Source organism: Cyanistes caeruleus, chromosome 15 (assembly GCF_971803275.1).
Source record: "Cyanistes caeruleus chromosome 15, bCyaCae1.hap1.1, whole genome shotgun sequence".
NCBI classification, from domain to species: Eukaryota; Metazoa; Chordata; class Aves; order Passeriformes; family Paridae; genus Cyanistes; species Cyanistes caeruleus.
In genome coordinates, this window is record NC_141715.1 from 3385551 (window position 1) to 3407832 (window position 22282).

The following is a 22282-nucleotide window of genomic DNA, read 5'->3' on the forward strand; positions in this document are numbered from 1 at the left end:
GGATCGGGAGGGGGTGGAGCCAGCGGGCGTTTCGGCCAATCACCGTGCGCGGCTCTGCCGGCCGGGGCGGGCACGGCGGCGCCCCCTAGCGGGCAGGCCCGAGCTGCCCCCGCCCGCCCCCCCCACCCCCCACAGCAGCGGCGGAGCCGAGTCCGGGAAGGGCCTTTATTAACCGAGCGGCACCGACCGGCACCGGCCACATCAAGCCCAGTCCCGAGCTCCGGGGCTCTCCCGGCTCAGCAGCCGCACCAGCTTGGCCCGGAGGGTGCTGTGAGGCTTGTGCCCGGAGCGCCCTGACAGCGCCTCGTGCCCCCCGCGCCCCCAGCCCGCGGCCCGGGTGTTCTGTGCCATGGCGGCCCGGTTGTCATAAATGGGCCCCCCCTCACTGCTGTGGCCCTCAGGGGCCTGTCGGCACCCCAGTTCCCACTGCCCTTCCTCCTCTTCCTGGGCCCCGGCTGGATGTGGTTCTGCAGCGAAGATGTTCTCGTAGAGATGCTCAGGGAGTGGCTTCCCCACGGCCCAGGGCTCACCAGAGCCTGGCTGCCCTGGCACAAAGAGGGGCTGCTGGCCCCGGGCGATGGAGGCATAGACGATGGGGCACGAGCCCTCTGGCTCTGGTGGGGTGAATTGGAGGAGGTTGTTAGGAGGGTGGGAGGCAGGCTGTGTCCCCGCCAGGGCTGGGCTGGGCTGTGGATCATCGTTCCCAGGCCCCCAGGCCTGGGGCTCAAAGCCCTGTACAAAGAGCTGGGGGTCTGAGACACAGAAGAGTCTGGGGTCCGGGGTGTCCTTGCCCTGCTGCTGGCAGGCAATGGCAGCAGCCACAGCCCGGCAGAGCTCAGGGGCCCGTGGGGTGCTGAAGGTGAAGGTGCCCTCGCCGGAGTCACTGCGGCGGCCAGCCTCGAAGGAGAAGACAGCCTGCAGGGTCAGAGGAGAGGGTGAGAGGTTGCCACCCACCCTCAGCAGGCAACAGCCCCAAGAAGGAAGAGGGGGACTCACCTGATCCTGGCCAAACTTGCGAAGGAAGGGGTAGGGCCAGGTGAACAGGGGCTGGTGGGACTGGGGATCCTTCAACGTCAGGCTCTGGGGAAGGGCTGAGAGCAGGTAGTGCCCGTGCAGCCCACAGCGGGTGGCTGCATCTGTCTGGACCACCAGCACCAAGAATTCAGTCACTGTGGGAGCCAAACAAGCCAGGGGTCAGCACTGCAGCACTGAGTTACAGCCCACTCCAGCCCTATTCACCACCCCTGCACGTACGGTCCTGCCAGGACGAGTAGAGGGAGTTCTCCTCCATGGGGACAGCAGGGCCGGGCTGCGTCCTGGCACTACTTGGCCCTGTCTGTTTTGCACCCTGAAACAAAGGGATGAGTGTGACCTGGGATGGGAGGGAGAGCACAAATCCCCTGCCTGCCCTGGAGCTTCCCAGCTCACCCAAGCAGGTCTCTTAGTACCTGGAAGGCCAGCTGGCAGAGCTGGGTGATCCATTCATCGCGCTGCTCAGCTGCCAGCACATAGCTCTTCTCCGTGGTGGTGAGGTAGAAGGCGGCAGTGGCTTTGGGGCAGCTCTCTGTGCCCACTGGGCCCACAGAGACGCAGTCAGAGAGGCGGATCACCCGGCGGGCACACCGCTGCAGAGACATCTTCTCTGGGATCGTGCCATCATCCCGCACGTCAAACTTCTCCATGCGGGCCACACCGGACGGGCTGGCAGCAAACAGCTGGGCTCGCATCTTCCTCCAGGATCTCTAATGCATGGAAAGGGCAAAGGCAGGGAAAAACTGGTTAGGAAAGAGCTGGCCGCTGCACCTGGCAGCACTGCCCTCCACACAGGGCCAGCAGTGCTTGGGAAGAGCCATACAGGGCACGAAGGGCATAGGGGAGTCCCAGCCTGCACCCACCAGATGCTGTTGGAGGGCACAGAGAACAGGGGCCAGCACAGACCCCTGAACTGTGGGGCAGGGCAGGCCCAAAGCTGGGCTGAGGTGGGCCTTGCCCCGAGCGAGCTTGGCATGGCTCACTGGGGTGAGTCACACTCACTCCTGGCTCCCTGAGCACTAGGTCCTGCTCTTTGTTCCCCGCTGCAAGTGCTGGCCTGCCGACCTGCAGCTGAGCTCCCGAGCTGTTCTCAGGACAGACCCTGATGCAAATTAAAGCCATTTTGAGCTGCTCAGGCTCCTGCCGGCAGCCTCACATCTGCTGAGCAGCCCGCTTCCTCCCAAGGGAGACTGCAGCACCAGCACCGTCCCAGTCTGTCATGGGATAGCGGGGGCGCCTGCCACCACATACCTCAAAAGTGCAGCAGAGCCTCCACCCTGCAGGAACCAGATGCAGCCAAGCACCCAAAATACCCACCGCCCCCAGCCCACCTGCCTCCTCCGTGGCAGGGCACCAGCCCCTCACACACAGGGATGCCTGCTGTGCTTTCAGGGTTTGGCTTTTGTTCGGCAGGGAGATCAGTGTGATTGCAGCCCCACACATCCATTGAGACCCCCACAGGACATGGCCACCTTGCTACGGCGTGGCCAGCGTGCCAACAGGACCTACTGTTGTGTACCCAACAGCTCCCTGGAGCTGGCCTGACCCCAGGTACTCTCACCATGTCACCCATACCCTGCCCTGAGGGCTGCGGCACCCAGTGCCCCCTCCAAGGGCACAGGCCTTGAGGGTGTTGCCAGATGGTGCTGGCCCCCCAGGGCTAGGCCAGTGGAGGCCACATGGATGTGTCCCACGTGCTGCCCCACGGGCCCACTCCCACCCACACACACACACACGCTGGAACTGTGCCACATTAATGCATGTTTATTCTTCCACTGCGACTCACGCGGTGACCAAGCAAGAAGGACCCAACACAGGGGCGAGCCAGAGTGGATGCCCACACAGATGAGTCCCCTCAGCCACAAGGGAAAGCCAAACTTAGAGGGCTGCTGAGCCCAGGGCTCCCCCAAGGACAGTTCCTTGGCTCCAGTCGCCCCTTCCCAGATTGCTGAGGGCCCAGCCCCAGGCCCGGCATCATGTCAAACCAGGGCAAACCCTCCACCAACCCCAAACCCTTTACCTTTCCAAACTTGGTGTGCTGCACATAGAGGATCCCGTCCTTCACTGGTCTCTCCATGGGCCCAGCTCACCCTGGCAGCCAGCGCAAGGATAAGGGACTCGGGCTACCCGCAGCAGAGAAAATGTGACTGATGCAGTCGAAGGAAAGGCATGGGGCAGACTTCCTTCTCAGAGAGACTTCCCCTTTTTGGGGTGTGGGATGGGAGGCAGAGGCTGGGCCATAGGAGGTGTCCATGTGCCCGCCCTCCCCCTCACAGCAGGGCAGTGGGGCAGAACGTGGGGGCAGAGCACAGGAAGCACCTTGGGGAGCGCCTGACATGACCACGGCATGCTCCACCTCACCCTGGCAGCATCCTCCCAGCATGTCTGGGGAGACAGGAACAGCCACCCACTGAGAATGCACAAATCCAGGTGAGGGAGATGGACCCAGAGAAACTGGGTGGATTTGTGTGGAGCAACAGAAGACCCTGACCTCACCACTGCAGGGGGCTGGCAGGGGCAGCAGGCAGCTGGCCAGACCAGTTGCCCCACCTGGAGCTTTCTCTTGCCCTGAGGAACTGCTACCTGCTTGCCCAACACACCACTGATGTAACGGGCTGTTGCAGCACAGCTCCATACACTTCCTTCTGGGGCAGGAGCTTTGTCAGGCTGAGATGGCAACAGTCCCAGTGACCAAAATTCTGGAAAAGGGGCCACAGCAGTCCAAGACAGGTCCCTGGGCTGAAAGGGAACCCAGGCCCATCCAGAGGCAGCACATTTTCCAGGCTAGAAGTCCATAGAGCTGTGGGCCAGGTAGTCCTTGCGGCCGATGTTGCTGACTTGCTTGGTCTGCATCGCCTCCAGCTTGGGGCAGTCGGTGATGCGATGGCCCAGGCCACCACAGAAGGCACAGCCCCTCTCACCTGCAATAGGAGGGACGGGGTCAAGGCCAGGACAACACACTGCCATGCCAGGACAGCAGCCCACACCCCAGAGCAAAGGGGCTACAGCAGTGTCTCCCCAGTGCTGTGGCACTGGGAGCTGGAGGGTCCTGTCTGGAGCCCAGGTTTCACAGCAGCCCCGCAGGGGTCCCTGTGGCAGCCTGGGGTCTCTCACCTCCGATGTCCAGCATGGTCTCATCTCCACAGTGCAGCACCTGGAGCACAGGTGGCACCTTCTGCTTTGCCTCCAGGAGCAGAGCCTTCAGGTCCATCAGCACCGATTCATCTGGGGGCAGAGATATAGGTCAGGCAAAGACATTCTGCTTGCTCAGAACATCCCCTTGTCACTGCCCAGCTGCCTCCTCCAGCCCCAGCCCCATGCTGCTCCTTACCACAGGCCTTGTTGATGAAGGTGGTGGCAATGCCAGTGTTGCCTGAACGGCCTGTACGCCCGATGCGGTGAACTGTGGAGACACGGACAGGATCAGCCCTGGTCGAGCACAGTGTGACACACCATCCCTGCCCCAAAACACTGCAGAGACAGGCACAGAGCCTTGCTGGCCTCGAGAGCCCTCCTACAAGGCCCAGTGCCTACCATAGTTTTCAATCTCCTCTGGCATGTCGTAGTTGATGACGTGCTGGATTGCTGGGAAGTCCAGGCCCTTGGAAGCGACATCAGTGGCAACCAGGACATCCTTCTTCCCATCCCGGAAGGCCTCAATGGCTTTTGTCCGTTCTTCCTGATCTGCAAAGGCCCAGCAGAGAAGATCAGTGAGGGCAGAGTTCCCAGCCCTACCTACTGCAGCAAATACTATGGCCTCAGAGACAAGCATCACCCCTCAGGCAGCCTTGAGCCAATGAGGGAGCAGTGGGGCCTCCACATCCCACAGGGACCTGCACTGTGTTTATGCCTGCTATGTACAACATGGAGCTCACTCCTGACACTGCCACAGCCTTTCCTCACACCATCAACAGCTGCTCCAGGCTGGCACATTCCATGGCCACACATATCCCTGGCAGGAGTGGAGTCACACCAGGAGCCCAGGCCTCTTTGGGACGCTCACTGACCTTTCCCTCCATGGATGGCCACAGCTTCCACACCCTTGAGCAGCAAGTACTCGTGGATTGCATCGACATCTGCCTTCTTCTCTGCGAAGATCAGCACCTGTGACAGCACAGACCTCGTATCAGAGCCCTTTCTGCAGGCTGGCACTGCTGGCATGAACACAGCCCCTGGGGGAAGCCCATTCCCTCTGAGCAGAGCACACAGCACTACTGGTCCCAGGACCTGCTCATATGTGAACATGCCTCAGTCACATGCCCACTCTGCACAGGATGTCCCCCCTGCCAACTCCCCCATGCCCCAGTGTGACCACATTGTCCTCATCATACTCACAGGTGGAGGGGTCTTCTGCAGGCACTCCAACAGGTACACCATCTTGGCCTCCTCTTTCACATACTCCACCTCCTAGGAACAAGCAGAGATGTGGGTTAGGCAGAAGAGGAATTGCTACTGCTTGCTATCCCTTAGCCAGCTGGGAAGGAGGGCCATGAACCCCAGCTCCCTGGCAGAAAAAGGAATTAAGTACCCTCATGAATGTTTCTGGCCTCCCACACAGGCACGAGGGAGCACCCAAACACCTCACCTGCACAACATCCAGGCTGGCAGCACCCGCTCGCCCAACATTAATGGTGATGGGCTTCACCAGAGCACTCTTGGCAAAGTTCTGGATCTTCTTGGGCATTGTGGCACTGAAGAGGAGGGTTTGCCGCTGGCCCTGCACAGGGAAGAAGCCTTTAGCACTCACTCAACTTTGTGTATGCAGGATTAAGCTTCAGGATGCTCCTACCACGGCAGCTCAGTACCTTGAAGTAGGAGAAGATGGTACGGATGTCCCCCTCAAAGCCCATATCAATCATCCTGTCAGCCTCATCCAAGGCCAGGTACCGGCAGATGTCCAGGCTCACCATCTTCTTCTGCAGCAGGTCCATCAGGCGCCCAGGGGTTGCCACCATCATGTGTACCCCACTGTGGGGTGAGATGAGGCCGCAGTCAGGCCCTCAGCACTCCTGCCCCATGCAGGACAACTTTCTAGCACATCACTTTCACCCCTATGCTGTCCTGAAGCCAGGGTGCCACTCCTTAGCCCCCTGCCAGAAAACAGAGCATCTCCAGCCTCATGGACTCCCCTAGAATGTCTTACTGTTTGATGGTCTCCATCTGCTCCTTGACAGACATGCCTCCGATGCAGAGGGCGCAGCGCAGCGGGGGCAGCCCATCCTCCTGCAGCAGACGGCAGTAGTACTCCAGGATGCCGTGGGTCTGCCGGGCCAGCTCCCGCTACGGAGACAAAACCAGCTAGTTCCTACACCTCTGTGCAGGCAGAATTTAGGATTGCCACTGCAAGTCAATCACAGCCTCCTCCCAGCACTCACCGAGGGACAGATGATGAGTCCATAGGGTCCCTCTCGCTTAGAGAATGGCAGCCTCTTCTCCTGCTCCAGGCAGAACATGATCACAGGGAGGGTGAACACTAAGGTCTTCCCAGAGCCAGTGAATGCAATGCCAATCATATCCCTTCCTGAGAGGCTGCCAGAGAAATGGGGCCGATGGACAGAAAGAACATCATGGAACACCTCAAACCTCCAGGGCTGAGCAAGGTGACAGGGTGCATCTGTCACCAGGGAAGAGCGCCTGGTCCACACCCCTGAGTGGGGTGTGGGAACAACCACTCTGTACTCCGGGATGGGGACAGAGCACTCACATTGTGGGGATGCCTTGGATCTGTATGGGTGTTGGCTGCTGGATTCCTTTTTTCTTCAGGCCTCTCAGGATAGCTGTCAGAGAACAAGGTACAACGCATGCTCGTGACCTGAGCTATTTCCTCTCTTTTCCCACTCAGGTCCCAGCAGTAGCTCTTCCACCAGTGACAAACACCCCTCAGGCCAACAGCCAGGAAAAAGGTGGGATCCCTTCCAGGCTCCTCTCCTGGCCTACCTGCTGGGAACTTCATCTCCTTGAAGCTCTTGATGGGGGGTGGGATGCCCTCCCCCTCCACCAGGATGTGGTACTTCTTGCGTACACGGTCGTGCCGCGCCTCCGACATGCCCAGGATGTAGCGAGGGGCTCTCCAGCTGTGAAAGCAACAGAAGCAGGTGATGGTGCAGAATGAGACCAGGGCTCCAGAACCAGCAGCTCCCAGGGAGGAATTCAGGGGAACTCCCTCTTAGGCTCCAATATCTCCCCAGATAAAACAGGCAACCCCAAGGGGCTCCATGGACTGAGCGCAGGAGCAGATCTGAGCCAGTTCCATGCATTATACCCTTCCCTAAAATCTCAGTAAAAAGTGCTAAGCTAAGAGCTGAGAACTGCCTATGGATGGTGGATGGGACACAACAAAAACATCTGAACACACCTCAATCATCTCCCTGACACTGCCTCAGAATCACCGAAGGTGAAAAAGAGCTCTGAGACCACTGAGTCCAGTCTTTGATCAATCACCACCTTGACAACACTGCTTCAAGCAACACTGGCTCCAAAGGCTCCTCCAGACTCTTTCTGTGGCTTAGTGACCTCCCAGACCTGAAAACCAACCCCCAGGACTTCTAGTTTATCATAAATGTCCTTTATCAAGCCAATGTGACTCAACAGCTTTTAATTTTACAGATAATGACATAAAGCCAGTCACTCAGGCAAGAGGCTGCAGAGCCACACTGCTCCTGCAAGAGTCTGTGGTTTTTAGCTCTCTTCAGCCACGATGAAGTGATGTTTTCAGAAGCACAACTTCTGAGCTGTGCTGTGAAACTTACCTGGTTTTGATTGGGTCATCATAGGTGATGCCCTTGGCCATCTCCTTCACTGACATCAGAGCTGCAGGAACAAAGATATCAGTCAGAGCAAACTCTCCACATCAGCACCAACCTCACTGAGAGCTACTTGAGTAGACAAGTTTGGGAGATCATGTCTGGAGACAGAAGAGGAGAAGCAGCAGCACTGACAGCCCCTCTGGCACAGGAACACCCAGAGCCCTGTCACAGCCATGTCTCAGCCAAGCGAGGCAGTGCCATCTGAGAGGAGCCATTGTCACCTCTGGTCCCACCCCTGAGTACGAGTCCAAGGCAGGAACAGCTCTCCTGCTGCCCTGAGACCTCTGGAGACAGATCTGAAACACAGAGCTCCCACTCACCTCGGCCCTCTGCCACACTCTCCAGGATCTTCTCTTCCTCCTTCAGCTGCTTCTCTTTGGCTGACTCCTTCCGAGCTGGGGAAGAGCCAAGAAACAATGAAGGGGTGTGCTGTCCCCTGAAAGCCACCCAGTCCTGCCAGCAACTCCTCCCTTACCTTCTGCCTTTTCTTTGAGGTGCTGGTGCTGGTCCAGCAGGCTGATGTTGGACTGGGGCCCCAGCGGGATGTCATCCTCGTCCCCCCGCTGCTCGCTCCCGCTGTCCCTCTGCTCCTCCTCCGACACCACCTTCCGCCGCATCTGCAGCAGCTTCTGCAGCTGGAAGGACGCGGACCAAGACGGAGTGAGCGGCCTCGCGGCGGGAAAGCCGCTCGGAGCCCTCCCGGGGCAGCCCCGTTACCCCATTACCATCTGCTGCTTGCGCTGCTTGACGGGCACGTAGGGCACGTAATCGTCATCATCCTCTCCGGACAGGTCGGACGTGTCCGCCGGCTCCTCGCGCTGCCTCTGTGGGGAAACACGCGGTGAGGGGAGCCCGGGGGGCACCGGGAACGCAGAGCGGGGGGGTACCGGGGGCCGGGCCCGCTCCCACCTTCCGCTCCGCCACGGCCTCCATGGCTCCTTCCCGGAAGAGATCCCGGAAGTTACGTATTCACGGATAGCGCCATCACCTAGCAACGCGCAGAGCGCACCACTAGGCGGGAGCTGCGACTCGGCAAGACGGATCCCTGCGGCGGCCAAACTTCCGCAGAATGCGTTCTGCATTCCCCTCTCTCCCGCCCTCCAACTTTCCCGGCTCAGCAGAAAGCAGCAGACACCGGGGTTTAAATAAAATAAAAAATTAAAAAGTTCTTTATTGGGTCCAGCACGGTCCTTCCCCGCGGCACGGGGAGCCGCGTGCCCGCGGAGAGGGGGACGGGACGGCCGGGATCACCCCGCGGGGAGGGGCAGGAGGATGGAGGGAGCCCCGGGGGTCCCCGCGGGGCAGGAGAGCACCGGGGCCCCCCGCGAACGAGGACCCCACCAAGGTGAGGCGGAGGGCACAGTGAGGAGAGGCGAGCGGCCGTGGGTGAGTGGGGATGGCCCCTCCACACCTCACTGGGCTGCGCTGGAAGTGGTTTTCTTCAGGGTGAAGTTGGTCCAGTTCACGGCCACCTTCTGCCGCGTCTGCTTGGCCGAGTCCAGGCAGAACCTGACAGGGAGAGGACAGCCCCGGTCAGCCCCCAGCCCACCGGGACCCCCAGCCAACTCTGTGACTCTAGCCCCAGTCAGCTCCCAGACTTTTCACACCTCCAGCCCCAATGTCAGAGCTCAGCCCCACAAGGTTCCCCCCTCACCTTTTGAAATACTCCACTTCTCTGTCAGTCTCGTCCATCTCTGCCCCGTCCAGGTCCTTGGGCAGGAACACATCATCTGGGAAAGCAGAACAGAGGGTCAGCCCAGCAGGGCAGGGAGGGGCTGCCAGCTGGGCAAGGGGCGAGGATGGTGGCGCAGAGAAGTGCTCCCAGCACTCACCTATCGAGGTATTGGATTTCTCCACCTTGTTTCGGCTCTTCCTGTTCTTGCCCTTGGGCTGGGGGGAGCCCCCCAAGGCAAGGTGGGTGGCCAGGGCAGGTGGCTGCTGCGGCGCCAGCTCCGGCAGTTCCGCTTTGCCCTCTCCCTTCCGGCCTTTCCACTCGCTCGTTCTCTCCTTCTCCACCCTGGCAGCGCTGCTGCAGCCCCAAGGCTGCCCCTTGCCGCCCTCCCCTGGCTCGGCACAGCCGCTCGCCCGCTGTGGCTCCGGGGCACTGGCCTTGGAAGGGTGCTTGGTTCCCAGCACCTGCCCCTTCACACCAGGGCTCTCCAGCCGGGCCTGGCTGCTGGGCACAGGCGTGCTGCCCTCCCCTTTCTTTGCCTGCCCGTTCTGCCGCTTGTTCTTCCGCTGCCGGCTCCCTGCAGGCAGCGACTCCGGCGGCTCCGGCCCCTTGGGCTGCGGTCCCTCCTTGGGCTCTGGGCTCAGCCCATTGCCGTCCGCAGCAGAGTCCACAGCCTTGGACTGCACCCAGATCATGCGGGACAGGCTGGGCACGGCGCTCAGGCGTTTCACCACGCCGTTCTCGGCCGGCGGGGCCGGCGGGGGCTCCCCAGGCCCCTCGCCCCATCGGGGTCCCAGCTCACCCCGCAGCAGCGTGTGGCTCTTGGCAGGGCCCAGGCTGAGCGGGGCCAGCGCCAGGTCTATGTCCTGCAGGTCAGAAGACCCGTTGAGGTTGGAGAGCAGGTTCTTCTGCTCCAGGACAGCTGCCTTCTTGGGGAAGTCATTGACATCCAGGTTGAGGTCGTAGACGCTGAAACTGGCCCGTATGGAGTCCTTGATAGTGTTCTTGATCTCCTGCAGGCGGCTGCTGAGGAAGCTGTTCACCCGCTCCAGCTCCAGCTCTGGCCACTCCAGCAGCTTCTCCTCGGCTGGCTCCCTGGCCTGGCTGGCTGCAGGGGCACGCTCTGCCCGCTTCTGGGCCTCCGCCTCCAGCTGGGCTTTCTCCTTCTCCTGCAACACAGGTGCCAAGAGGATCATTTGGGCTGGGCCTCAGCACCAAGGGTGCAGGACACGGAGCTTTGCTCCAGCTTTTCTTGACACCAAACCCAAGGGCAGCTGCTCAGCACAGCCATGCCACATCTTCCACAGACCCTAAACTTGTCACATGTCCCCCATGGGCATTGCAACAGCTGGTCACTGCACACCTCATACTGCTCCGGGCACCAGGCACCAGAAAGAGCCTTCATGGCACTGCCTCTCCCTACCAGAGATGCATGGTGTCAGAACGTAGCATGGAGCAGACTGGACACTGCAGCCCAAATCACGCAGGAGGGCTGGGCCACCCTCTGCATGAACAGAGGCAGGGGGAGCCCTACATGGGATCAGGCACTGCTGCCACCTTGGACGAGAGTAACACAGAATTCAAGAATCCAAATGGATGCAAGGGAGAGAAGGGAAAGCCCTGCCAGCAGCACAGCCCTGCCTGGTCCTCCTGCAGCCCCAGTCCCTGCCCAACCTCACCTTCTTCTTCTGCTTGTGCCGTGCCCGCTTGGCTGCCTTGGCACTGTTCAAGGGCTTGGGCTCTGTGCTGTTGATGTAGTCCAGCAGCTCGTCCACATTGCGGTGGTCCACAGCTGGCTCCCCTGAGCTGCTGTTGTGCCCTAGTTTCTGTGGCAGCTCCTCTTTTCTCTTGGTGAGGCGAGAACGCAACTTCTCTCGGATCTCAGCATAGTTGCGGCTCGTGGGAGCGGCTGGGGGCTGTGGAAGGCAAGTGCTGTCAGCCAGGCACCAGCCAGCATGAGGGGAAAGCAGCCCTGGCTCCCCCAACAGCCCCCCCATGATCTTACAGCCACTCCCTCCCCTGCAGTCTCAGCAAGACAAGTCAGCACAGCCCTACTGAGCTCTTCCACCGTCAAGCCACAGGGCTTGGCCGGCTGCTTTGAGCCCTGGGGCTGGGCAGGCGGCTGCGAGTCGGGAGCAAGGGACCAGCAGGCTGATGAAGCAGGGTAGAAGGGAAGTGGGGGATGTACATGCCTGCAGAAAAGAGCTGTAGCCAGACCTGCCCACCTCTGCACTCTGGGCACAGTACACAAGTGATGTCTCCTCACACAGAGCAAGAACCAGGGGTAGCTGCAGACCAGCCCCTCACTCACCGCGTTGTGGCCGAAGAACTCACAGTAGCAGCAGTCGCAGAACTTCCCGTCTTTCTGGTTGGTGGAGGAGGAGGTGCAGGAACTGCGCTCTGAGCTGCTGTCCTCATCCTCCCCGAGTCCCTCGTCTGCCTCGCAGGGCTGTGGTGGGTGGCAGCTGGTACCGTTTGGGAATTTGTGCCCTTTGCAAGACGGGTCCCTGAGGAGAAGGGGAGAAGGGCAAGAGGTGAGCAAGCGCCAGGGGATCTCAAAAATTGCCCCATGCTATGCATGTAGCAACAGCTCTCCTGGGGAATCTTGTGCCCAACAGAAGGATTTGCAGGACAAACCCTTCTGCATGCTCCTCTTCTGGGGAGATGCCCAAGGAGCCCATGGCAGCAGCAATCTGTTGCTCCCAGCCCTCAGGGCCTCTGGCCAGCAGGAAGCTGGGGCAGCAGAGCCCCAGTGAGCCAGGCCCAGTGAGCCAGGCTGGGAGCAGGGCAGGGTGCAGTACTCACTGGGGGTGGCAGGTAGCACAAGTGAGAAACACTGGGACTGTGCAGCTGCCAGAGATCCCCACGTGAGGCAGGCCCGGATCAAGGCCTGCCACAAGGGCACAGGCTAACCAGCTCAGAGACAGGGAGGCCAGGGCACAGCCCACAGCGTCATTCCTCAAGATCCAGCTCAGGACCCAACTGGCTCTCCACAGAGAGAGCTTATTAGCAGAGTGCTCTCTTCCAGGAGATGGGCAGCCCAGACAGGACCAGAGGAACAGATGAGCAGGACAAGTCCACAGGCTTCATCTTCTCAAGGACCTCTGCTCAGTGCCACAGCTGCCAGACAGGTCTCACTGCCATAGGTCCTGTTGGCCAACAGCAGTTGATCAGGGTGTTCCTTTGGGTCTTCTAGCTGGAGGAGAAGCACAGCCTCTTCTGCACCACAGAACCAAAGGACATCCGCAGGAGGAACATGTGTTGGGACAGAAAGAGCTTGACCTTTGGTCTGCAACAGTGGAACTGGCCCACAAAGACAGCAGCTTCCTGCACCACCATGCCAGGGCAGTCAGTCCCTCCACAGGGAAAGTGCATCCATGGGCAGGGATGGGAGAAAAGGCACGTGGCCCCGCAAAGAGGCTGGAAGCAGGCAGGGCTCCTCTACTCACCTGTTTGTGCTGGGCAGCTGGTGGGAAGCAGGAGGAGGGATGAGTGAAGTGCTGCAGTGCCCGTTGCAGGGATGAGCACAGCCTGACAGCGGTGGCGGCATCTTCAGCAGCGGCACGTTGGCAGGGGGCAAGTGAGGGCTCTTGCACGGCCCTGGGCTGTGGGAGGCCACGCTGGCCGGAGGGGACTCGGACACCGGCTTGGGGGCCGCTGCCTGCGCGCTGGGAGCAGGGAAGAGCACGGCCTGCGAGGAGGTGCCCAGCGGGATGTGCGGTGGGGAGCTGAAGGGCCCCGGATGGGGAGGTGTCTGCTTGGAGGGGATCAGCGCCGGTGGCTGGGAGGGGAGGCCGGTGGGACTGTTGGGAGGAGCAGTGAGGTCGGAGTGCTGATGATGCTCTGAGGAGTGGAAGGCCTCACCTGCAGAGAGGCAGGAGCAGAGACAGTCAGACACTGGCTGTGCTGTACAGAGCAAGGCCATGCTCAGAGCCACCCACCACCTTTGAACAAGCTGTTTCTCCTCCCTGACATCAGAGTGCTTGGGACAGAAGCCATCCCTGCTCACACAGGGCCTTGGGGTCAGTGTGCCTCTCCCACAGGATCCAGCCCTGCCCCATGGAGAACAGGGCAAGGGGAAAGGCTCTGGAGCAGCAGACTGGGAGGCTGTGGCTGGTGCTGTCCCTGAGCACGCACCTGGCGGGGTGGCCCTCCGGCACAAGCTTTTGAACTGCTTCGGCAGTGTCTTGCAGAAGTCGAGTGAGGTAGGCAGAGGCGAGCCCGGTGTGGCGTTGCTGGAGGTGGCAGAGGCCGTGTGGCTGTAGGGACAGGCCTTCAGCCCCGGTGCCATGGCCGACACCTGGCTGGCACACTCCGGAGACAGAGCAAGGCTGGGGAGCTTGTCGCCTGGAAGGAAAGCGGAGCTGGGGCTGAATCCCAGCACCATCTGTCTTTTTCAAAGGCCCAGCCTGCCCACCCTTGCCCACAAGGAAACCAGCTAAGCCAAGAACTGGGCAGAAAACCCTGCTCAACCCCACAGCTGGTTTCAACTCACCTAGTGCAGCTGGGGGGGTCCCAAGAGGGCTGCCCTGTGCAGTCCCATTGGTGTGCTGCGAGTTCCAGAGGCCCGAGAGCTTGTGAGCAGACAAAAATGAGCTGGGGTCCCAGTCCCCTGAGTTCCCGTGGCACGAGGAGGAAGAAGACGAGGAGGAGGAGGAAGAGGAGTGTGAGCCACCCCCACAAGACTGCGACTTGCAGGATGTGTGGGATAACGAGACCTATCAAAGTAAACACAGAATGAAGTGGCTGAGGGGACACCCTTGGCCCCAGAGTGTCAGCACCAAGACTCCCTCCACCACAGTAGGGGCTCAGTTCGTCTGAACCACTCCTGTCACCATCTTGGGAGTGACAAACACCCTCTCCATCCAATACCAATACAGCCTGGCTCACAGAGGCTGTGCCATGCCAAGGGCCACATGCCTGTGCTGGTCCCACTCACGCCAGGGCAGGGTTAAATAAAGCCAGGCAGCAGGAGGCAGCTCCTCTGCCTGAGCCCCACGCACAGGCAGGCACTTGCCCTGGCAGCCGCTGCCTCTCTCTGCGTCACGAAGGGAGCAGCCCTGGGGCTGGGGGATGCGGCACAACAGAGTGGGGCTGGCAGGAAAGCAGTGGCACTGTCAGCCTTGCCAGCCCAGCAGCTCCAAGCCATGGCAGGCTGCTGGATGAGCCTCCACAGCACCACACACTGCCCCAAGAAGACCTGTCCCTGCTGGGCCAGAGGCAGCCCTGGGCAGGGACGTCTGGGACACTCAGCTCAGAGTGAGGATGGAACCCACACACCCAGTCAGTGCCACAGGGTGGTCAGTGCCGTATTTCTACAGCTACAGCCCTGTCTTCCAAACCCCAGCTCCATAACCGCGTACCGCCAGGGCCTGCTCCTGCACCGCCCGCCGCTCTTCCTCCTCCACGCTCTTCCGGCAGCTCTGGCAGATCCACAGTGGCATTTCTCCCAGGAGGTTCTGCACAAGTGTTGGCACGAAGTCTGGTGGCAGCCTCTCGCCCGGGGAAACCAGCCCATTGTGGGACGGCCCTCCCCAGTCCTTGCGCTCCCGGTGACAGAGCAGGCAGCACGTCTGCACAGACTGGTTGGCGGTGGGCAGCACCTGAGGAAGGACACACAAACCGTGAGTCACCCAGGTGTGATCCGGCGCAGATGTGGGGCAGATGAGACAGTGAAGGAGACCTCATGATGCTGTCACCAAACCAAGGAAATTCTTGTAGTCTACATGTGGCATTGAACCTTCTCCCACTGGAGCAGACCAGCCTCAGGCTGACCAGCTGCTGCCAACCTGCCATGTGCCAGCTGGGAGCGTTTGGGCTTCTGGGAAGATCACAGCATGCCAAAGAGCCAGCCTTGCCACCAAGAAAAGCTGGGAAGTCATCAGAAACTCCCACCATCACCTCTAGTACAGTGAGACTGAGGGTACTAGCATGGCAAAGCAAGACCCACAGAAATCCCAAGCAGGAATGTGCGGGATTGAATGAAAGGTGGGTCTGGCAGCCTCAGCTCTTCCTCCTCACCCATCAAAGATGCCCCCACTGTGTCACCCAAGAGCCCCAAGCCCTCTCTCCCGCCTCTTTGTTCTGCACAGACAGCTGTGCTGATGCGCCAGGGTGGGGTGCAGCCCCCCGTGCTGCTTGACGCTCTCCTCGAACAGGCACAGCCAGGCTGGGGCTTCCCTGCAGGAGCTGGGCTGCATCCCTCGGGCTGGTTGGAGCCCTGACAGCCGTGACAAGCCCGGCGTGGCGCGGGCAAGGGGGCCCCCATTGTCTGCCGGCGCAGCGGGGCCCTGCCACAATGAGCCGTGCATTGAACTGCTGCTGCCAAACAGATGGCGTCTGCAGGCTCAAGGTGAAGCAAAGGTCAGAGGCCAAGGAGAACAGAGTGGGGGCACAGCCCCCTGCCCACCCACGGCGAGGGGGGAGCAACCAGGCCACCCCGTGTCCCAGCTGACACGGCCATCAGGGCGGGTGAAACCACGGCTGGTGACACCACGGCTGTCCCCAATCCACCCAGCACATCCATAGCCGGCGCCCACCCCCGCCTCCCTGCCCACAGCCCGGAGCAGGTGGCGGCAGCCAGGTGTGTCCAGCAGCGAGAAGCGCGCTGAATGAGGATGCTGGAGCCACCTGCCATCGCGCAGTGGCAGGGCAGTGGCAGGGCTGTGGCAGGGCTGGGCCCTCCCGCGGAGCGCTGTGGGAACGCTCCGAGCCCCATCCGCAGGGATGCTCCGAGTCGGGGGTCGGGGCGGGGATGGGGCAGGGCCCGGGGGTGATGGGGTGCAAGGGGCAGGGCCCTGTCCCGCCCAGGCTGAACCCCCCTCAGAGCCAGCCCCGCGCTCGCCGCAGCGCTACCCCGGTACCTGCGCGCTGCCTCTGCCCGACTCCCCGCCGCTGCCCGCCGCCGCCGCCACCTCAGGCGGGGCGGGCGGTTCCGGTGGTGGTGGCGGCGGGGGAGGCCCGACGTCGGGACCCACCACCCTGTCACGGCGAGGCCCGGAGCCACCTGCCGCCGTTGCCGCCGCCGTTGCCGCCGTTGCCGCCTTGTTCCGCCGGCGAGTCATGGCGAGCCCGCCGCAGCCAGGACAACAGCCAATATGGCGGCGCGGCCCGTCCGGCCCCTGCCCGCGGGAAGGAGGGAGGGAGGGAGGGGAGAAACGCTCGGGGAGGTGAAGCCGCCGCCGCCATCTTGCGAAAGGGCAGCGCTGCGCCCCCTGGCGGACAGGGGGAGCGGCGGCAGCGCCGCGAGTTCGAATCCGGGCCCGCTCCCCGCGGCTCCTAAAGGCGCCGGTGCCTCAGTCGTGACCGAGGGTGCATCGCGATCGTATCCCCAGATGGATCATCAGAGTGCAACTCCTCGGGTTTAAACTGAAAGAGAGCTGGATTAGATTAGATGTTAGGAAAAAAAGTCTTCCCTGTGAGGGCGGTGAGGTCTGGACACAGGGAAGCCGTGGCTGCCCCGCCCCTGGAGGGGCTTTAAGGCCAAGTTTGGAGCAACCTGGTCTAGTGGAAGGTGCCCCTGTGAATGGCAGAGGGATGGAACGAAATGATCTTTAAGGTCACTTCCAAACTATTCTGTGATTCTGTGATTCCTGGCCCTGCACAGGACAACCCCAAGAATTTCATCCTGTGCCTGAGAGCAATGTACAAACGCTCTTGGAGCTCTGGCAGGCTTGGGGCCATGACCACTTCCCTGGGGACTTGTTCAGTGCCCGACCACTCTCTGGGTGAAGAGCCTTTTCCTAATATCCAGCCTAAACTTCCCCTGACACAGCTCCAGCCATTCCCTCGGGTCCTGTTACTACCACAGAGAGCAGAGATTGGAGCTGTCCTCGGCTGCCCCTCCTGAGGAAGCTGTAGCCCATAATGAGGTCGTTCCTCAGTCTCCTCTCCTCCAGACTGAACAGACCAAGGGACTTCAGCAGCTTTATATGTGACTTCCCCTCTAGACTCTTTGCAGCTTCCTTTGGACAATCTAATAGCTTTATGTCCTTTTATTGTGGTACCCAGATCTATGGGAACCTGTGGGACAAGCAGGGTTCCAGTCTTGCTGTGTGCACAGGGATCCCCATCCATGGGAATCAGGATACGGCTGAAAACAGATCCGGAGTCTGTGGGGTACAGAGGGAGCCCCAAAACTGGGGCCAGTCCCACAGCGTCCAGTGCAGCCTGGGCACTGCCATGACTCAGGGACTTTCTGAAGCCGAGGACGGGCCGCCGCCGTGTTTGTTCAACCATCCTCCACGGATTTTTTCCCCATGAATCCACCTCATTAGGCTTTCAGCCACCTGCATTATCGGCACCCACATCCTGTGGCCAGGAGTGCCAGGTTTGGAGCAAACACATCCTTTGGCACAGCCGGGGCAGTCTGCCGTGCCCAACACCCCGAGTACTCTCCGGGACCTCTTCTTGGCCACTTGGTTCCTCTTTGTTCCATCGAAGGGCCGCTTTATCCCCTTCCCACTGCATCACCCCGTTCCGCACCCATGCGCTGCACAGTGAAGATGCCTGCGGGTGCTTCTCCTGGTGTTCCCCATCACTCCGGGAATGCTCGAGGAGCTGCGGGAAGCGCTAGGGTGCCCCTGTCCCCGGAAAGTTGGACTGCGGGGAGAGAGGAACCCGGGGAGGATAGCCGGGGATGCAGTCGGGAATTTGAGACAGGAACCGAGACCGGGAAGGAAAGCCGGCAGTGAAACCTATCCCGCCCCACGGCAGACGCACCCTCACCCTTCCCATCACAGAGAACCGGTCCGTCGAGGAGCAGACGGGTCGTCCCGGTGCCGGGGCTGGGCGGACGGCGCTCCGATCCGCCCCGCGGGCGGTGCCCGGTGCCGACCCGCCCCGTCGGCGAGCGGCGGGCGCGGGGAGCCGGGCGGCGGCAGAGCTGCGGGACGCGCCATGCTGCCCGCTGCCCTCCGCCGATGGCTCCGCCGACCCAAGGTGAGACCTGGGGGATCGCACCGGGTCCGCCCTCCCTGCGTCCGGCACCGGAGGAGCCCCCGGGGACCCCGTCGGGGCGATCCAGGGGCGCCGGCCAGCCCGGGCGCAGCGGGGGCGGCGGGGGTCGCTCGTGGTGGAGCGGGAGGAGGAAGCGGGGGGGGACTCTGGGAGACCTTTCCCGGTATTTACAGCCACGCACGGATCGGTGCCAAAGCTGCCGGGATGCGGCTGAGCTTGTTCATCCTGCTCTGCCCCCGAGGAAACTGAGGCACGGGTGGGTGGGGAGGGCGGCGCTCTCCGGGAGGAGCCAGAGCTGCCGTGGGAGGTCCCACGTACCTGCCCGAATAGGTGTTTGTGGATCCGTGAGCTCCGATCCCTCCGCGACTGTGGGAATGGGAGATTTGGGATCCCGCTGAAGCAGCACATGGAGATGCGGGCTGCCCCCACCATCACCCCTCTGCCCTTCCCGCAGCGCTCCGACCCACGCCTGCTCTCCCAGTTCTTCTTTGCCGACGAGAGGGTGACACGGGTGGTGGCCGAGATCAACGGGCTGGATGCCGAACTGGATCCGCAGCAGTACCTGGTGCTCCTCAACCAGCTCCACCTCAGCCAGGTACGGGGCAGCCCGGATCCCGGTGTGACTCGGTCCCCCCGGGAAGCCGCGGGTGACACCCCTGCCTTCCCCAGGCTCACCTGCTGGCCGTCCTGGAGCGGATCATGGAGGAATGCATCCCCACGCAGCGGCACAGCCGTGACTACCTGGTCAAGTTCCCCGAGGAGCTCTTGGTGGACAACTTGGGAAACCACATGCTGTTTGCTGCTGAGGTGAGCCTGGGGCACCCCACCATGAGCTGACCCTGGGGTTAGGCATTGCTGCTGGCTGCTGACAGTCCCTATCCCGGCAGTGTCTCCTGGCTGGGACCTTCCTGGAGATGGAGGAATCAGATGGGGCACAGCTGCGGCCCCAGGCCAGGAATCTGCTGTGCAGCCTGGAGCTGGTCCGGACAGTGCTGAGGGAGCAAAGCCTGAGCCAACCCAGCTCCTACCCAGAGCCTGTCCGGGCTGTGCTCATCCAATTTGACTGGCTATTTGCAGAGTTTGAGCTGAGGTAAGGGGCAGGGTTAGGGTGCTGGGGTCCTGGGCTGTGCCAGGACAGTAGGGGCCTCACAGTCTCCCCATCTCTCCAGCTACGTGTCCTCGCTGGTGGCAGTGAAGTCTCCTGATGAGATCTACAGGCAGCAGGAGATCATCGTGCTCTTCTGTGAGACAGTGGAGAGGTGAGTGAGGGGCACTGTGTGTCAGGTGAGGGCTGCAGGGACTCCAGCCCCAAGGACAGGCAGCATCCCTAGGCTCAGATCCTCTGTAAGGGTGTCTGTGTGTCCCCAGAGCCCTGCACCTGGGCTACCTGACCCAGGAGATGATTGATGGCTACGAACCACTGCTGATGTTCACCATCCCTCGCCTGGCCATTATCAGGTGGGTGCAGCCCCTGGAGAAGGGGGTATGTTCCCTGCCCTGTACCAACCTCTTCTCCCCATGGGGAGTTGGGGTCCCAGGCAACCCTCAGCATGAATTTGGCTCTGTCCCCTCACAGCGGTCTCCTCATCTACCCCGAGGGTCCCCTCAGCCTGGAGCGGAGCCCTGAGGAGATGTCCCGGGTCTTCAGCCCCTTCTACAACCTCCTGAAGAAGATCAGGTGTGCCGTGGGGGACGATGGGTGTGGCTGTGGGGCAGCAGTGGGGCTGTGGCACGGGGCTGATGCTGACCCCTCACGGCAGGGACCTGTTGCGGGTGCTGTCAGCAGAGGAGCTCTGCCTGCTGGAGAGGAGCCTGTGCACAGCCGAGCAGGAGGATCCCTGCAGTCCAGACACCTCCCCAGCTTGGGGCGCAGCTGTGCCCAGCGTGGACTCCCCTGCTCCATTCAGTCTTCTGGAGGTCCCTAATGCCACCCAACCACCTCCCACCAGCACGACGCGACTGGGACCCCCCAGTGCAGTGGATGAGCTGAGCACCGATTGGCAGCGGGGCTGTGCGGTGGGCAGGGAACAGGGCCAGGATGGCAAATCCCTATCCAGTGGGACAGGGATATCTCATACCATCCCTGGTGTAATGGTCACCTCCCCTCTGCGCAGCCCCCAGCCCCTTGGGAGCGGCCCAGGGATGGGGGTCAATGCCACCCCAGGTGCCCGCTGCTTGGAGCTGCGCTCCCGCTACAGCAGCACCAAGGACATGCTGCACACCCTCTTCGTCTGCATCTCGGGTGAGTGACCCCCAAGCCAACCTCCCCGCACCCTGATCCCCCCAGCACCCTGACCCCCTGCCCTCCTGGTGCAGGGGTGGCTGATCAGCTCCAGACCAACTTTGCCAGTGACATGAGAAGCATCTTGAAAACAGTCTTCAAGATCGTGTGCTCAAAGGCGGAGCCCTCAGATGAGCAGAGTGACAGCAGTGAGTAATCCCCAGGGACATGTGGGACTGCTCCTCTCTGCCCTGCCCATCGCCCATCCCTGGTGAGACAAGGCCACAGCCCCAGGCTTGGGAAAAACAAGTGGCCATAGTGCCCGCCCAGCTCCAGCTTGGCTGTACCACAACCCTTGTCCCCGCAGAAGAGAAAGATGGTGACTCCTGTGTGACACGTGCTCCTGGTGTGGCTGACTGCCCACTGTGCTCCAGCCCTGCAGAGGCTGCCGGGCTCCGGAGGGCAGGTAAGGGGCTGCCCAGGTGCCACGGCTCTGGGGCAGGGTGTGAGGCTGGGGCTGATCCTGTCCCATCCTGCCTTAGGGGGTCTGGCTGTGAAGGGAGCCAGGCTGAGGGGCTTTCACCAATGTGTTTTACCCAGCAGGTGCCCGCCACCTGCCCGAGTGGGTGCCGGACAGCACGTGCAGCCAGTGCTCTGCCTGCCGCTCGCCCTTCACCCTGCTACGCCGCCGGCACCACTGCCGCAGCTGTGGGAAGGTAGGATGGGGTTGGATTGGGGCATGTGGGGTTCCCTGAGAGACCCAGCTCTGCTCAGCCCCTCTCTGGTCTCCCGGCAGATCTTCTGTGCCCGCTGCTCACCGAACACTGCAGTGCTGCCCCACTATGGCCAGACCAAACCCGTACGTGTGTGCACCCACTGCTACACCACGCACCTTCCTCCCGCATCCCGCTGTGCCCGGAGCCAGTGAGAGCCCCTCTGCCAGATCTGCACCACAGCAGGATGGGTGCCCAGGGCCGCTCCGGGGCTGCTGGGCAGCAACTCGGCCCCATGACTATCCTCAGAGCTTGGTGGGCATGGCGGCAGGACCCCCCCCCACATGGTGTTAGGCTTTCCCCCGATGCACAGGGGCAGGACCCCACAGACGGTGGCAGCCTATACGGAGTGATGGCAGGACCGCCTCTCCTGGTGCACCGTGGCCTGCTCTGCTTTCGGTGAGCCGCCTGCTGCTGCCGTGCACCTGCCCCCCGGCTGGAAATGTGCTTCGTGGTGGTTTTTCTTCAGGTGAACTTTGGCTGCTGTTGGGCCCGGGGCAGAGTCTCCCCCCGGGGCTTGGCCTGAGAAGGTGCAAACAGCCCTCACATGACAGCGGGTGCCCCGGGGCCGCCCGTGCCGTGCCCGGGAGATGGGGCCCTTCCCCGATAAGGAAGGTGCTCCCCTTCCTTCCCTATCGCCTCCACCCGATGGATTTTAATAAAAGAGAAGAACTCGTCAGTCTGGGCCGCGGTGATTCCCGTGGGGCTGGCGGGCGCGGCCGGTCTGGGGACACCCGTGGGCTGGGTGGGGCGGGGGCTGGGGGCAGCAGGGCGTGCGCGCTCCCGCCCGGTTCCCATGGGCGGACACGGGCGATCCGCG

At 61.9% G+C, this 22282-nt stretch overlaps 4 protein-coding genes across 5 annotated transcripts; 1 reads left to right on the forward strand and 3 right to left on the reverse strand.

The window, feature by feature from the left end:
• Positions 1 to 151: 151 nt before the first annotated feature.
• DOK3 (docking protein 3) lies at positions 152 to 3142 on the reverse strand. Its single transcript, XM_023935750.2, has 5 exons — positions 3053 to 3142; positions 1449 to 1742; positions 1255 to 1348; positions 997 to 1169; positions 152 to 915 (listed from the first exon to the last, which is right to left on the reverse strand). The coding sequence occupies exons 1-5, from the start codon at positions 3107 to 3109 to the stop codon at positions 202 to 204; spliced, it is 1332 nt and encodes a 443-aa protein (XP_023791518.2). The 5' UTR covers positions 3110 to 3142; the 3' UTR covers positions 152 to 201.
• Positions 2777 to 8985, reverse strand: DDX41 (DEAD-box helicase 41). Its single transcript, XM_023935823.2, has 17 exons — positions 8748 to 8985; positions 8564 to 8662; positions 8314 to 8473; positions 8159 to 8233; positions 7782 to 7842; positions 6970 to 7106; positions 6737 to 6809; positions 6408 to 6561; positions 6176 to 6312; positions 5838 to 6000; positions 5618 to 5749; positions 5368 to 5439; positions 5040 to 5136; positions 4567 to 4716; positions 4364 to 4435; positions 4147 to 4257; positions 2777 to 3953 (listed from the first exon to the last, which is right to left on the reverse strand). The coding sequence occupies exons 1-17, from the start codon at positions 8769 to 8771 to the stop codon at positions 3817 to 3819; spliced, it is 1854 nt and encodes a 617-aa protein (XP_023791591.2). The 5' UTR covers positions 8772 to 8985; the 3' UTR covers positions 2777 to 3816.
• On the reverse strand, positions 8979 to 16775 carry FAM193B (family with sequence similarity 193 member B). Its single transcript, XM_086851834.1, has 10 exons — positions 16374 to 16775; positions 14874 to 15113; positions 14006 to 14228; positions 13648 to 13857; positions 12960 to 13374; positions 11822 to 12017; positions 11190 to 11426; positions 9671 to 10679; positions 9493 to 9568; positions 8979 to 9347 (listed from the first exon to the last, which is right to left on the reverse strand). The coding sequence occupies exons 1-10, from the start codon at positions 16572 to 16574 to the stop codon at positions 9251 to 9253; spliced, it is 2904 nt and encodes a 967-aa protein (XP_086707960.1). The 5' UTR covers positions 16575 to 16775; the 3' UTR covers positions 8979 to 9250.
• A 1561-nt stretch (positions 16776 to 18336) lies between these two features.
• On the forward strand, positions 18337 to 22141 carry LOC111935454 (lateral signaling target protein 2 homolog). 2 transcript variants are annotated; one of them, XM_086851852.1, is made up of 12 exons: positions 18337 to 18450; positions 18923 to 19063; positions 19138 to 19275; positions 19356 to 19558; positions 19638 to 19727; positions 19837 to 19926; positions 20045 to 20146; positions 20229 to 20710; positions 20785 to 20898; positions 21057 to 21155; positions 21290 to 21405; positions 21486 to 22141. In XM_086851852.1, exons 1-12 carry the CDS (start codon positions 18409 to 18411, stop codon positions 21615 to 21617), a joined length of 1749 nt encoding a protein of 582 aa, XP_086707978.1. In that variant the 5' UTR covers positions 18337 to 18408; the 3' UTR covers positions 21618 to 22141. The 2 variants fall into 2 exon arrangements, with proteins under 2 accessions (XP_086707978.1, XP_086707979.1); XM_086851853.1 differs by having other exon boundaries at positions 18344 to 18450; positions 21293 to 21405.
• The last annotated feature ends 141 nt before the right edge of the window (positions 22142 to 22282 follow it).